Here is a 16,169-nt window from a genome sequence, read left to right on the forward strand (position 1 = left end):
CAGACCAATAGCACACTCCACACACCTACCCCAGCAGCTTTCCATTCCTTGCATATCTACTTCTCCCAGAAAAGCGGCTCACAACCCTGTTGCGGGTTCAATTTGCTTGGGAGACCATTATAAAAACACTGATGCCTGGGACACTCTTCAGAGAGTCTTATCTAACAATATAAATTGTGTGTGTGTAAGGGGGTGTGTCAAGATTGTTTAAAATCTCAATTAATCTAGTATGCATTCCCAGGTCAAAATTACCACATTACACAGTGATACTACATATTCAGACAGTGACTACTCAAAAGCAAAAACCTCATCTTAATTATATGCATACCCTCAGTGCTGGCAGAGAATAAATGTTTGGTTAGTTAAATCAAGACAATTAGACTGATTCTTTAGACCCCACTGACTATATTAACTGCATCTTGACAAGAACTCTCTAAGAAAAACAGATGCTGCACAATATCTTGAACCAGGCCTAAAAGCATTTTCAACAATAATATTTTCTAGCCTGATGTGATGTGCATGCTTTTAATCCCAGCACTCAGGAGGCTGAGACAGGAGGACCTCTGCAAGTTCTAGGCCAGACTGGTCTACATAGTGAGTTCAAGGCCATCCTGAACTGCATAGTGAGATCTTGTCTCAAAAAACTCCAAGTAATAGTTTTTGTGCTAAAAACATTGTTCCAATACTTTACAATTAGTGTCACACTTAACCACTCAACAATACCCCAAGCATCGCTCAGGCAGTGCATTCATTTACATACTATCTGGTCGGGGATTTAGCTCAGTGGTTCTGCCACCTGCCTTGCAAGCACAAGGATCTGAGTTCGATCTCCAGTACCAAAAAAAGAAAAAAAGAAAAAAAAAGTCCAACATATACATACTATCTGGAGTGTCACTGGAACAGGTGTCATTTCAACCAGTCAATTCTTGCACTGAATAAGTTTGATAAAATTGTCATTTTTATATTTCCTGTTATCTTATAAAAATTAACAAAAAAATGCAGTATTTAGTCATCCTGTATTTAAATAACTGGACTGGTAAGTGGTTAGTAATCACATCAAGTCTGACGACTTGCCTGAAAAGTCCCATTTTCTTCTTGTTATCTGCGAGAGTTGCTTTTTGGGGGAGAGGGGGCAGTGCCAGGAATTAAACCCAAGGCCTTGTGCATGCTAGGCAAGTACTCTACCTCTGAGCCCTCCAGGACATATTAAAAGCATCTAATTTCCCATCTCAGAATTGTCCAAAGTTGACAAAAATGTATGGTTTCCTTAAACAGGCAGGTGGTTTTGTTTTTATTTTGTTTGAGATAATGTTTCGCTATATAGCTTAAGACTAGTTGAACTTACAATATAGCTGTGGCTGGTCTGAAACTCACAATCCTCCTGCCGCAGTCTCCAGAGTGCTAGTCTGAGAAGATACTTACTATTATTGTTATTTTGACACAGGATCTCACTGTTGCCCAGGCTCCCAGGCTGGCCTTGTACTTGTGATCCTCCTGCCTCCGCCTCTGAAGTAGCTTGGATTGCAGGTGTGTGATGCCACCCAGTAGATATTTATTAAGTCTTAAACCCTAAAAGTTGTTACTAATTGTACATTTGAATGGAATATTTAGGATTATCAACAAATTTACAGATGATATCAAACGGCAGAATTTCAACAGGCACTATGTGGGCCAGGGATTTAGCTCAGTGGTTCTGCCGTTTGCCTTGCAAGCACAAGGACCCGAGTTCGATCTCCGGTACCAAAAAAAAAAAATTAGGCACTATGTATTAAATCTAAACTTATCTCCTTTTCATTTCTCCTGATCTTGAAACAGACCTAGAGCGGCTAGTGATTTGCTAAGACTGGAATTCAGGTCAACAGTCTCCTGTGGATTTTCATTTAACTATACACATTTCAGTGTTCCGGTTCTAATTTCAGTGTACCAATGATACCAACAGGATTTCTGACAACAAAATCATTGTAATATACCCTCTTGACTACAAAACATTATTAAAAATGTTTTGAATTTTTAATCTTCTTTAATTAATTAAAAACTTTTTTATTTGTGATACTAACAATTGAACCCAGGGCCTTTGCACTGAGCTACATCCTCAGCCCGTTTTCATTTTTTATTCTGGAGACAGGGTCTCACTAAGTTGCCCAGATTGGGCTTGAATTTAAGACCCTCTTTGCCTCACCCTCTCGGAACACTGGGATCACAGGTGTGCATCACAATCCTGCCCAGCTTAAAAATACAAATTTTTTTTTGGTACCGGGTATTGAACTCGGGACCTTGCACTTTCGAGGCAGTCAGTGGCACCACTGAGCTAAATCCCTGGCCAAAAGATACAAATTAAATACGCGTTCACTGTAGACATATAAGAAGTTCAGTATGCCAACATATCTGTGCTTGGGAAAGTCTAGAATACCAAGTGGATCAGAGGCGAATTAGAAGCAGGCTCTGAACCACAGACTACAGAGGTCTGAGACAGGAGGACAGACCTGAGCCCCGCCTGGGTAATTCAGCCAGACTGTGTCTCAAAACAAAAGATAAAAAGGGCTGTGGGTGCAGCTCAGTGTAAAGGTTCTGGGTTCAACCCCCACACCTGCAAACAAATGAGTGAGCTAATCTTGTCAGAACACAACTCAGGCCACAAAGGGGCATTAACGGGGTGAGAAGGATGGGAAGGGAGAAGGGGCTACCAGCAGAGCAAGGTCCCTGTGCTGCTGCTTTTGAAACTGAGCTGCATTCTCAAAACATCTGAGTCCTAAAAAGTACCAAGGGGATGGGGTCGGGGAATGGAGTTTCATTATGTAAACCCAAATGGGACCAGGGCAGTTTCCCTTCATGTAGTTTCCAGTCACTAAGTCTTGGCTAATACTTAGAGCTCTCCTGGGTTTCTGTACAGTTGTTGGTTTGGGTTCAGTGATAGAGGCACAGAAGAGATTCTAAAGAAAAATAAAAGTGAAACTGGAAGCAGGAATACATGTTCTGCTGGGCACAGTATTTGGCCACTGTGGTGGCCAGAAAAGGTGTCTATGCTACACATGATGACGACCTTGCTACTTCGTGAGCCACTGTATTGGTGTTTTTGCAAAATCAAGGTAGAAGACTTATAACAGCTATATTTTCTCATTTAGGTTTCATGTAAGCTTGCAAATGATTAAAATTATAAAACTTTGTAAAAACATATCGCATAAAGGACGTGGCGTTTCCTTACCAGCAGGGAGTGCATGCCCATATATATCCTGCTCAGGCACACCAGAGAGCTCCAGCAGGGAATGAGCACCAGGCCGTACAGCAGAGGGTACTGAGGGGAAAGTAAAGCTCAGTTAGACACAACAGGCAGATAAAAACCCAAGTACACGTGTTTTTACTTCCATAGCAAACATTAAAGAAATACTTTTGCTGAAATGAACAAAAAAATCTCATGTTTCTGCACTCTTCTTAAGGGAAGAACTGGCTTTCTTTCGCTTTTCAGCACTCTCACTGGCATGCTGTACAGGCTAGAGGAGGTCGTCACAGGCTCCAAAATCAAAGTGCTCTGACACAACACCCAGGTCCAGTCCACGTCCGTGCCCTGTTGGGCCTATCTGTGACCTCTGAGTACAATCGTTCTCATACTTCCTCTCCTCTCCTGCCTTCAGTATTCAATGCTGCATCATTCATTTCCACTAAGATTTCAATTGGTAATCATAAAGGCTGGTGGTGTAGTGGGAGCAGAAACTGCAAAGAAGGGGAAAAGCATAAGAAAGTACTGACACCTTTGGTATCCACGGCACCAGGGCAAGAGCTGCTGCCTAGCGGCCTGGGAGGGGAGGGAGAGGAAAGGCAGGTGGGTATGGCAGTGGTCAGTTTGCAGAGGAAGGAGGGCGGGGGCAGGCACGCTTGGGACAGCACATGCCTTAGGCCTTCATGCTTCTCCACGAAACGGAAGCTAAGGTGTTTGGACAAGTGGAGCTGAAAGAAAGAAGTTGGATTGTAGGAGAAGGAAAGCTTCAGTAACCGTTCTTTTGATCTGACTTCTCCTTATAAGGCCCACTTTCTTCTTGAAACTAAATACCCTGACTGCCACAGTTTCAGGCTCTTCAGTTTTCTTCTTACCTTCTATTTTTTCCTCTGTTTCCCACACAAGAGTTTATCTTCCTCTTCTTGTTCCTTCAACATCAGTAGGAATAAGGATTCTGTCCTTTGGAGTTACTGGTAGTCTTGCCCTTTCTCAGTTTCTAGATACTACTTAAGGTGATGGAGACCTATCCATCCCCCTGTATCACTTGAGATTGCTGTCCCCCTCGAGAGGATGGGGTGTCCCCGGGGAAAGGGCTGCAGGATGGTCTGAGCTGGTTAACCTCGGCCCCTCCTTGTCCTCTAGACTGAAATGGGGAACACACTGGGCCAGAGCCCTGCCAAGATGTATTCCCAGCACAGACGGAGGGAGAGAAGCTTGCTGTCAACATGGTCTGAGCAGCCACTCCAGGAGTCTCATGCTGTACACGACTGCCCTGGGCCTGCTGGGCTATCACCTCCATGCCACCCAGGCAGGGGCCTGGCAGCTCAGCCCTACTGAGGTGCTCCCCACTGTGGTAGTGGGTGCAGGTGGTAGTGGGTGCAGATGGCAGTGGCAGCCTCAGTGCCCAGGCCCCTTCTGTTGGCAGAGTGGCTCCCAGCTAAGGCTGTCTTCCAGACACAGCAGGCCAAGTTCCGGACACGACACTCAGATAGCGAGCATCAGGGAGATGATTACACAGCCACTGACCCTAGGAAATCCTGACCTGACTGGGGAATCAGTGATCACAGCTGCTCACTTCCTGCAGAGCTCACTCACCAGCTGATGCTGGGAAGAGAGCTAGTTCATCACTGGCACCCAGGCAGCGAGGAGGCCCCCCGGAGGCCTTCCCAGGTTGGGAAGGACTTGGACATACAGTGGGCAGCTACATGGAATGTGGGATCAGGTGGGACCCAAGCAAGTTACCACCACAGAGCAAATGAGTGGAGGCTTCCAGATACAACCTCCTCCTTTGGTTGCCCCCTGACCCCGCCCCCAGGCCACCACGGCATTTACAGGCCTGGTGAACAGAACTGGGGAAGAGGTGCCGTGCTGGAGAAGATGCCCCTGCCCGTCACCCTGGCCGTCAGAGCCTTACTCAGTCCCCGCCCAATAGAGTCCACTGTGGCTTCAGCACCACTGTGGGCTGAGGTCGACCCGAGCTGTGCCCACAGCAGCTCGAACCTGAGTCAGGTGCCCCACGCCAAACACTAGGCCCCTCTCCAGACCCACCTTGCTGGGTGACCTTCAGGTCTCAGGAACAGAGTAGGGCACAGGACCACACTCTCCTCAAAGCTGAAGCTGGCACTGAGTCAGCTATGAGGCAGTGGTCTGAGGCTCCTACGTCTGCCACTGGCCCCACTGTCACCTTCCCCAGGCTGTGGCTCTGGACAAAGGGAGGAGAAAGGAGTGTGTCTGGCTGCAGCTTCCTCCTCAAATCCTTGTTTTCCTCTGGACTAAAGCACCTAGCCCCTTGCTCTTGAGAGCCAAGGTCTGCATGGGACTCGCTCCCCATCCTTTTTTCCCATCCCATGGCCTCCCAAGCCTGAGAAAGGACGGCGAAGAGGCTAAATCTGTGGCCTCAGAAAGTGGGGGCTCGCCGTTCCAGGAAGGAGGGTTACCTCTCTTCCCTGAGGCTTCCTCCTCTGTATTCTGTGCTTCCAGATAACAACTTTGTACCCATGGCCACCCCCACGACTGCATGAAGAGGCAGTTATTGCTTCTGTCATTCATTGTCATCACTGAGCTCCCTTCCTCCTTCCCAATCTCTTGTCCCAATGATTTCCCCTTTCCAGGCCAGTGTGACCCAGGAAGGCTGGGGCAGGAGGTCAGCCCGGCCTCAGCTGCAGATCTGCTGAAGCAGGGGCATCACATCGGGCAGTCCCTGAATACACTGGGTTTGGGGCCAGCAATGTGCTGTTCATGCTGTGGAGCTCCACCAACAGGCCCAGCAACTTTGTATCCAGAAGCCTTCACAGGAAGCAGTGGGGTGACCAGGGAAAGACAGGGCAGCTTGGAGGGACTCTTGTCCTGGCCCTGATCTCCAGAACCACCCCTCAGAGATGGGAAGTCTGAACATTAGAGAAAATCATGCTCTGGTATGAGAAAAAAAAAATTTTTTTTTTTTTTGGTTCCAGGGATTGAACTCAGGACCTTGCACCTGCCAGGCAAGTCCAGCGCCACTAAACTAAATCCCCGCCCCATGGTATGACAAATTTATCACAAATTTCAAAGGTCCCCAGCAGGGCCTCTCACACTGTCTTCTCTCACCATGCCAAGTTTTTCCTAAAGCCAGAGCTCTGAGAGCCAGGTGTAAAGAAAACTCCAGATATGGCCAGAACTGTACAGAATCTGAGGGTCTGGCCCTCTATAGCAAGTTCTACAAGGTGAGTTTGTTGTTCTGTAGTATAAAGTGTTCCCTCTCTGGCAAACTCACTCATTCATTAAGCAATGAGCAAGACAGAAGTGGTTCATACCTCATAGCCCAGGTAGACTGTAAACCACTAAACCAGGGACTGGCCACTGGTTATTCAAGAGATGCAGATGAAAACAACACTGAGATTCCACCATAAAGAATGGCTGCTATCAAGAAATCAAACAATAACAAATGCTGGCGGGGCTGTGGGGAGAAAGGAACCCTTCTCCATTGTTGGTGGGAGTGCAGACTGGGGCAACCACTGTGGAAATCAGTGTGGAGATACCTCAAAGAACTAGGGCTAGAGGTCCCATTTGACCCAGCTATTCCCCTGCTGGGTATCTTCCCCAAAGAATTAAAAGAATCATACCACAGAAATACATGTGCACCCATGTTTATAGCGGCACAGTTTGGAATAGCTAAAGCTTGGAAACAGCCCAAGTGCCCATCAACTGAAAACTGGATAAAGAAGTTGTGGTTTTTTTAATAAAATGGAGTACTACTCAGCCATAAAGAATGAGAAACTAGAGACATTTATAGCTAAATGGATGCACATTGAGGCCATACTCTTAAGTGAAATAAATAGGACACACATGTGTAAATACCAAATAGTTTCTCTAGTATGAGAAACTGAAAGTGTAAATAAGGATTAAAATGATTAAAACGAATAATAATTTGAAATAGGAAGAAAAGCTCTAAAGGGGTAGGGGAAATGGGAGGGGAAGGGGAAAGGAAAGAAGGAAAAGGAAAAATTACGAGAAAAGAAAAAAATGGAAACAAAGTCTATGTAAGGAAGGGTGGAAGGGGTTAAGGGCTCAGAGGTAATGGGGAAAAAATAAGAACCAAGATACATCATGTACAGGTACAAGCACCCAATGATAAATGTAAACATACTGTATACCTAAAATGTACCAATAAACCATTGGCTTTGGCCATGAAACTATGAATGACCATAACTTCAAGGGAAATGAAAAATCCAACCAATTGACCCACTAGAGAGGAAAGAAAAAGCCTAGGAAGAAGAGTGAACAAGACTTTCCATGCTCTACTTCAGTCTGGTGATGCTGGAGTGGTGAAGTGATAGATGTTATCAATCTCAGGAAGGCTTTTATAACCAAGCCTGTGAGCTACTACTTTGCTCTCTATTGAATTCTTAAAAATCTGTAAAAAGAAACATACACATAGGTTGAAGGGAGGGCAGGGGAAGGGGGAAAAAATAAGAACCAAGAGAGACTATGTAAAGGTGCAAATTTCCAATGATGAATGTCATTATATTGTATACCTAAAATGTACCAATAAAATAAAATCTAATAAAAGAAAAAAAAAGAAACAGACACACAGACACACAGACACACACACACACACACACACACACACACACACACACACGTCCAACTCTTGAACATATCTGCACCTTCAGCTCCCTTTGGAGTTAAACCCACTATACCGAAAACCAAACATCCCTCTATCACCCAAATGTGTCTCTCCTATTTCCTATTTCATAACATAATCTAGGCTTACCAAGTCTCATTTTCTAAACATCCCTTGATGTGTCTCTCTTTCGCATCCTTACTTACATTGCTCTTACTCAGAGTTCCACATCTTCATTCCAAGGCTCAATTTCTCCAAACACCCCTCAGCCCCGCCATGCATGAGGGACTTGGTTATGGGGCAGACATTTCTCCACAGAATGAGCTAAGTGCTGTGACAGAAGTACATAAAACTCTAGAGGGACTCTAGGGGGTGAGCACTTAGCTTAGGGATGTTAACGAGGCCTCCCAGATTAAAGAAGACTGAAACTTCCTGAAAGATGGGTAGGATTTCATTAATGAAAGGAAGGAGTGGGGACAGAGCAAAAACACGATAGACAGAATTAGCAATAGCGGAAGCAGCATGAGCAAAGGCTCTTCAGCGTGCAAGAAATTGTGCAGAGTGTGATTTTCTGCTAGAATAATTCTTCCTCGTGGTAGTGGGGCACTATGTAGTAAACACAGAACTAGGCAAATTATAAATAAATTATATATAAAATCAAACAGCATAGAGAACATAAAATGAAATGAAGTGTTAAATTAACAGTAGCACTCATTAATATTCCCCATGTTCCACATCTTCAGGTTCACTTGCAGTTAGTTAGATTAGGGGCCTGTGACTAGTTTTTGCCAATAAGCTGGTGGTGCGGGCTTATCCCACCTTCCATCATTCACTGAACCTTTCTGTAGACGTCACCCCACAAACAGTATGTTGAGATGTATCACAGAACGGGGTCAGGGGACTGCAATATTGATTATACCCATGCAGGCTGTAAGCAGTGCAGGCTGTAAAGAATTAACCCCACAATTGGCTTGTTTATGGAAGTGAGTCTGGCCAAAGTCTATGCAGTAAGGTCAGAGTAACTCGCAGCCAAATTCTGTTCCCACAGTCTTCTTGACTAGAAGGACAATGTTCTAATTACAACCATATATTCTGTCTCTTCTGTTCCCAATTCGAGAATGCTTTGTCCTGTCTTTCATGAGCCTTGCTTACATTAATTTCCATAGAAACCTCTCAACTGTGCATCCTCACATATAGTATTGCCCTTGCACATAGCTTGCCTTTACACCTCAATTGATTACTAATAAAAATGAGTGGCTTGGATGGACCAGTGCCTTTTGCTAGAGCAGCACTGGTCATCCTAGTGCCCTGCTTTCTGTCTCCATTAGTTCTGTTTTTTAGGTTTTTTTCTCAGGCTTGCATTGTACACTGAGCAGGAGATTGGAGCCTACTGCAGAGGTTTCTGATAATGTTTCAGGGGTCCCTGGTACAGGCAAACTTCTGTAGGGCTGGGTCTGTTAGGTCCTAAGTGGACAAAGCTGTTGCTGAGTTGGCGTGGACGTGTAACACAAATCAGACACGCTTTGTTGTGTAAGATCACTGAGATCTGGGGGTTAAGTCAATATCAGAGCACCACCAAGCCTACACAAAGCAGACACAGGATCGGGAGTTTGGGGTGTTGGTGAAGGAGAAGACACTATGGTCATCGTGGGCTTCACTGAAAGCTGGGATTAAAGGCAAGGATGGATGGAAGTAAGAGAATGAACTACACAGGTAGTTCACACCTGCGGGGAGGACACACAATGCAGGGGAATCACTACTGGAGTCCTACCAACCCAGCATGGCTGGTGTCAAAGTTAGTGTGATGGGGACAGAGAAAGCAAGTGTCAGAGAGAGGTCAGAGAGGAAATGGAGCCAGGCCAAGAAGAGCTGAGGCTGTCGAAAGAAGTTTGACATCTGCTGTGAATCAACAGGAACCCAATGCGGGGTTTTGCGTGGAACAGTGTTCTGATGGCTGCTGCACTGAGATGAAATTTTGAGGACCAAAGGTGGCAACAGAGAGACCAGTTAGTTAAGAGGTTTCTGTCTCTACAGCAGGCGCTTAGGCCTTTTGTGTTTCTGTTAATTTGTTAAAAATTGTTACCAGCAGCCGGGCGTGGTGGCGCACACTTGCAATCCCAGCACTTGGGATGCTGGGCCAAGAGGATCTCAGCAAGTTGAGGCCAGTGAGGGCTACACAGTGAGTTCAAAGCCAGTCTAAACTGCACAGTAGGACCTTGTCTCAAAAAATCAAAAAACCAAACCAAACAAAAACACTATTAATAGCAAATGATGGCCAAGAAGTAAAACACACAAACTACTTTCTTAGCCCTTCCTTTTTCCCCTATTCCATGACATCTATAGTCCTTGCGGGAGGAGGTCAGTAGTTAGAAAAAAAAAAATCACTTTCATTTTAGTCAACTGATTTATCTTTTTTGGGTCAAAATATTTTTTTCTATATTTCTCAACCTCAGCTGGGAATACCTCAAATTTTCACCACTCTGCACACGTCCATGAATGGCTATGAAACACCAAAAACACTGACATGGACTTACAAAGAAGTTTCAGGAAGTAGATTCATTTACAAACTGAGAATCCAGGAATAATAAGGACTGACTACATGCAGACATTAAACCAATCTTAAATAACCAGTGGCTCAAAAAAATCACAAGAGGAATTAGAGACTACTTGGAGACAAAATCAAAAACACAATTTACCAAAAATTATGGAATACATTAAACACAGTGCTCAGAGAAAGTTATAGAAGTAGAGGCCTATATTGAAAGGAAGAAACATCTCAAATTATTAACAACTTGGGCTAGGAATGCAGCTCAGCAGCGCAGTGCCTGCCTGGCAAGTCCAAGACCCTGAGTTCGATTCCTGGTAGCGAAAAAAAAATTATTAACAACTCAAATCAATAACAAATCAAAACAACTCTGATTCCCAAGGAACTAGAAAAAGAGCAAACTAATCCAAATCCAGTTATAATAGGGAAATAATAAAATGGCTTAAATGAAAAAAGTAAGATCAAGAATAGAAAAACAATAAAGACAATCAGGAAAGGCAAAACTTGTTTCTTTGAAAAGATCAATAAAATCAATAAACTTAGCATGACAAAAAAGCCTTGACAATGTAAATGACCAAAATGAGAAATCGAAGTGGGAACATAACTAGCAATCTTACAGATTATAATATTCCTTATATAAGAAGGAATATAAGAACGCACTATGGACAGCTGTATGCCAAAAAGTTACATAACCTATATGAGATGGACAAACTCCTATAAATACACAAATAACTTTGAACTGACTGAAGAAGAAATAAGAAGTCCGAGCAAACATAGTAAGAGACTAAATCAGTGATCAAAACCCTCCTAAGAAAGAAAAACCTAGGACTTGATGGCTTCACTGGTGAATTGCATAAACCATTTAAAGAAGAATTAGCATCCATCTTTACAATTCTTCCAAAAAATGAGAAAAGATTACTTCCTAACTCATTCTATGAGGCCAGTATCACCCCAATAGCAAAACTAAACAACAGGTATCACAAGAAAAAAAATTATAGACCAATATCCCTTACGGATACCAATATAAAAATCCTTTACAAAACATTAGCAAACTGAATACAGCAGTATGTTCAAATGATTATACCCCATGGCCAACTGAGATTTCTCCCAGGAATGCAAGAATATGTACTAACCAATAACACTTACTAAAATGAAAGAACCCTAAGCTTCCCCCACCAAGGATGCCAGTCCTACAGTGTCATATTCAGGATAATGTGGGTCAAAGCCATGGAAACATTCAGTTCCTGGCCTCACACATGGGCTGTGTTAACTTTTAGTTCTGAAAGTATCTGGGGAATCCACCATGATAAACCACACTGGGAAAGTCCATTTAAGTAAACTTTAAAGGGACTTTCAAAGCTTATCTAAACATAATAGGGGAACATTCCATAGTCTGAGCTCTTAAAACATACCTGTTCTAGGGCCAGGGATTTAGCTCAGTGGTTCTGCCACCTGGCTCATAAGCGCAAGGTCCGGAATTTTATCCCTGGTGCCAAAAAAAAATACCCATTCTAAATGTTCAAATGGGAAGGGGAACAAGGAAGGGGGGAAGGAGAAAGGAAAAAAGGGACAAGGAAAAAAAGTAAAAATAAAAGAAAAAATGGAAACAAAGCTTTTGTATATAGGGAAGGGAGGAAGGCTTGAGGGGAGGGGGGTAATGGGAAAAAAAGAAGAGACAGGATATATCATGTACAAGTGCAAATTCCCTATGACGAGTATTATCATTACATGCATCTAAAACATGCCCATAAAAGTTTTGCTTGAAAAAAAAAATACATGTTCTAGTTATCATTCTTCTTTCAAACTCAAAAGTTGCAATGTTACAAAGGTTTAAAATTATAAAGAACCAATACGGCAACAGAACTAATCACTTAAAGTCATAACTTTAAAGCATACTTTATATCACAAACCACAATGAAAGTATTATTTTTATTAGTGTAGTTGATATGGTCTTATGTTAACAAAATAGGGGACTTCCAGGAAGATGGCAGTGTGGAGAACAGCAGAGAAACAGCCTCTCTCAGATCTGGTATCCAAATGCTGGAATATAGAAAATGAGAAAGAGAAGAAGGAAGGAAGTGGGTCCCCTGGAAACAAGCAAGAATCTGAAACAACAATTAAAGCCCATGGGAAGAGCAAAGAAAGAGACCTCAATGCAGAAAGAGGCGGTGGCAAGCAGTGCTTTTTCCCTGAGCCTTGACCTACCACATGGGAGGGGCAGTTTGAACCTGCAGACACACGGTGACAACTGGTGACCTCAGAGGCCTCCACGGACAAATGCACCAGTGGGATGGAGCAGACTGTAGTACATGGTGAGTTATTTGGGTTCAGAAGACCCCCCAGGAGAGGGCGATTAGCTGGGAGCCATCTTGGAGAGAGGCCTACTGAGTTGGAACTCAGAGCAGCTGTGGACTGGCTCCATCTAGCAGCTCCTAGTATCAGGTTAAGGCAGAACCGAGTTCAAACTGGCAGTAAATCAAGGAGCATAGCTCAAGCAGGCAGGAGGCACATAGAGTATTGCAGACTAAACAAATTGGGTCCCAGTATCACAGCCAAGAAACCACATGAAACTTCAGTGGAACTGAAGGCGCAGGATTCCTGGGATTATTCATTACCCCATCATAAACCTACATATGGCATATTGGGATTAATCAACATGAGTATTGGCTCTGTCTGCCCAATCTGTCTACTGGTGACAGCAGACACATGCCCTGAAGTGGGCATTTTGTTTCTTTTTCTTTTGTTTTCTTTTTTCTTGACTATCTGTTCTTGTTTTTATGAGTGTGAACATTGTTTCTAGGGGTTTTTTAAAATTGTTTTTCTGTTCTGTTCTATTCTTGTTGTTTTTGTTTTGAGACAGGGTCTCACTTTGTTGTTCAGGCTGGCCCTGAACTCTCTATGTAGCCCAGGTAGGCCTCAAACTCCAGGAAATGCTTCTGCCTCTGCCTCCCAACTGCTGAGATTACAGGCATGCACCACCACACCTGGCTCTATTCTTGTTTTTATTCTTCCTTTTCTCTTTCTCTTCTGTCTTCTTCACCAGTTTCAGAAAGCTTGTGTACTCTTCCTTTGTCCTCTGGCCTTGTTTCTAATCTCTTCCTCTTTTCTTCTATTTCTCTATTTTTCCCCCACCCCCTTTTAAATTTTCTCCTCTGAGGGTAAAATCACCATATTGAGGACATATTTACTGGATACAACTTTCTGGTTTGTTTTAGATTTTGTTATATAAACACAAATCTAGTTCATATAGTTAAAGGTGGCAAATTAGTAGTTACCACAGTTTCTCATTTTCTAGGCTCTGTTTGATACTATTGTTATTGCTGATTGTACTACTTTACCCAAGGTGACATAACTGTTTTAAAAGTAGTTGTCCTGGTATGCCAAGACCAAGATTGCCTAAGGGTCATAAACAATACTATACACCAGTGTCAAAGAACCAGGGACTAGGCCAAATAGGCAGCAACTTCTCATCCCCAATAAATTATAGAGGGAGGATCTTGCAACAAACTCAACACCCAAAAGTTAGAAGAGACGCAGTGATTTCCTAAAGGTTCTAAATATTAACAATAAAACTACTTGCCATAAGCAATTTATAAGCATCAACCCAGGAATTAAACTGAAAAAAAAAAGAAGAAAAGGAGAAGACACTTAAGCAAGATGCAACCCCAAACTTCCAGCTCACTAAAGGCAAACCCAGAGGGCAACGAGGTGAAACAATTTAAAAGCCATTGACCTGTACTCTCTAAAATGGTAGCATCAGAAGTAACAAAGCATATGAATGAGGTTCTGGTAAATATTAAATCAGAAATAATTTCTCAGATAACTACAGAAATGATAATCACAATTAAAGACACAGTGATTCTAGAGCAGATACAGATAAAAACAATAGAGGAGGTTAGGAAAATGAGAGAAACCATGAACACCCAACAGAATAGAAATTGAATACATGAAACTGATATCCAGGAGATTAAAAAATTCCACTGAAAGTACATGCAGCAGAATGAGCCAATGTGAGGTTAGAAGATCGAATACAGAAGACAGGATTGTGGTTAGCATCATAAAAAGAAAGTTGCTTAAAAATATCAAGGGATTGCAAAAAAATCAGTCCAACAGCTGCTAGATAACGCAAAGAATGACAGGAGTCAATGAAAAGCAAGAGATAGCACAAACGATTTTAAAAACCTGTTCACAGAAGTAATGGCAGAAAATTACATACAGGTAAGTGAGGTATATAGAACTGTGATTAGCCATGATCAAAAAAAAAAACTTCACCAAGGTATATAATAGCCAAGATTCCAGAAACTTAACACAAAAAAAGAATATTAAAAGTTGTTAGAGAAAAAGAAACAAATCACCTATAAAGGAAACCCATCAGAATCATAGCAGACTTTTCAACACAAACCTTTAAGTCAAGGAGAGCTCAGAGTGAGGTATTTCAAGCCCTAAAAGAAAACAACTTCCAACCCAGATTGATGTACCCCAGAAAACTATCTTTAAAAACTGATGAATAAATAAGGTACTTTCATGAAAAAGAACACCTGAAGAAATTCATGACCACCAAACCAGCACTCCAAAATTTTCTGAAGGACATTCTAGAAAGAGATAATGAGGACTACAACTCCATAACCCCAACAAAAGGCAAGGCAAGGGCCAGAGATGTAGCTCAGTGGCACCACACCTGCCTGGCAAGCACAAAGTCCTGAGTTCGATCCCCAGTACCAAAAAAAAAAAAAAAAGAAAGTGAGGGCCAGTGATGTGGCTCAGTGGTGCCTCGCCTGCCTTGAAAGTGCAATGTCCTGAGTTTGATCCCAGGTACTAGAGAAAAAAAAAGGCAAGGCAAGTAATTAAATGGGCGTGGGAGGGGGGATGTGGCAGGGATTTAGCTCAGTGGTTCCGCCACCTGCCTCGAAGGAACAAGGTCTGGAGTTTGATCCCCGGTACAAAAAAAAAAAAAAAAAACGGGAAAAATGAAATGGAACGAACAAGAGGAAAATAGCATGACAAAGATAAGTCAATACATATCATCAGTTATAACCATCAATGTAAATGGTCTCAATTCACCAATTAAAAGAAACAGACTGGCAGAATGGATCAAGAAGCAAGATCCAACAATACGCCACATACAAGAAACACATTTAACTCAAAAAGAAATTCACAGACTGAAAGTCAAAGTATGCAAAACAATACTCCATACAACAGGAACCAGGAAAAAAAGCAAGGGTAGCTATTCTATTTGCAAAGGAGATTTCAAGCCAAGGCTGATTAAGACACAAAAAAAATCACCACATCCTTGTAAAGGGAACAATCCAAAAGGAAGAGATAACAATCATCAATATATACACACCAAATGCCAGTGCACCCAACTGTATAAAACAAATATTAATGGACATGAAAAATCAAATAAACACAAACAATTGTAATAGGAAACCTCAATACCCATCACAAATAGATCAACCAGACAAAAAAATCAACAAAGCAACTGAAACAAATTTTTGAACAAATGGACTTAGTAGATTTCTACAGAGTATTCCATCCCACACCATCAGAAAATACATTCTTCTCAGCTGCACACAGGATGGTCTCCAAAGCAGATCACGTATTAGTTCACAGAACATGCTTAAGTAAATGCAAAGGAACTGAAAATATCCCAAGCATGTTATCATACCATAGTGCAATGAAATCAGAAATCAGGGGCCGGGGATTTAGCTCAGTGGTTCCGCTGCCTGCCTGCCTTGCAAGAGTAAGGACCTGAGTTCGATCCGCAGTACCAAAAAAAAAAAAAAGAAAGAAATTAGAAATCAATGGCAAAA

At 42.6% G+C, this 16,169-nt stretch overlaps 1 protein-coding gene and 1 pseudogene across 2 annotated transcripts in view; one reads left to right on the forward strand and one right to left on the reverse strand.

Annotated features, from left to right (window-relative positions):
- Sgpp1 (sphingosine-1-phosphate phosphatase 1) overlaps window positions 1–16,169 on the reverse strand; it is a 40,025-nt gene that overhangs the window by 12,298 nt on the left and 11,558 nt on the right. The window contains exon 2 of the mRNA XM_004837419.4: window positions 3,203–3,292. Within this exon, the coding sequence (XP_004837476.2) occupies window positions 3,203–3,292 (90 nt within the window). The remainder of the gene's footprint in view (window positions 1–3,202; window positions 3,293–16,169) is intronic.
- LOC147822742 (mitochondrial import receptor subunit TOM40B pseudogene) lies at window positions 3,811–16,023 on the forward strand (annotated as a pseudogene). Its single transcript, XR_015444993.1, has one exon. The product of XR_015444993.1 is annotated as a mitochondrial import receptor subunit TOM40B pseudogene (transcript).

The sequence above is a fragment of the Heterocephalus glaber genome, unplaced genomic scaffold, assembly GCF_053883595.1.
Source record: "Heterocephalus glaber isolate CG9 unplaced genomic scaffold, H.glaber_assembly_v1.0 deba00001608, whole genome shotgun sequence".
NCBI lineage: Eukaryota > Metazoa > Chordata > Mammalia > Rodentia > Bathyergidae > Heterocephalus > Heterocephalus glaber.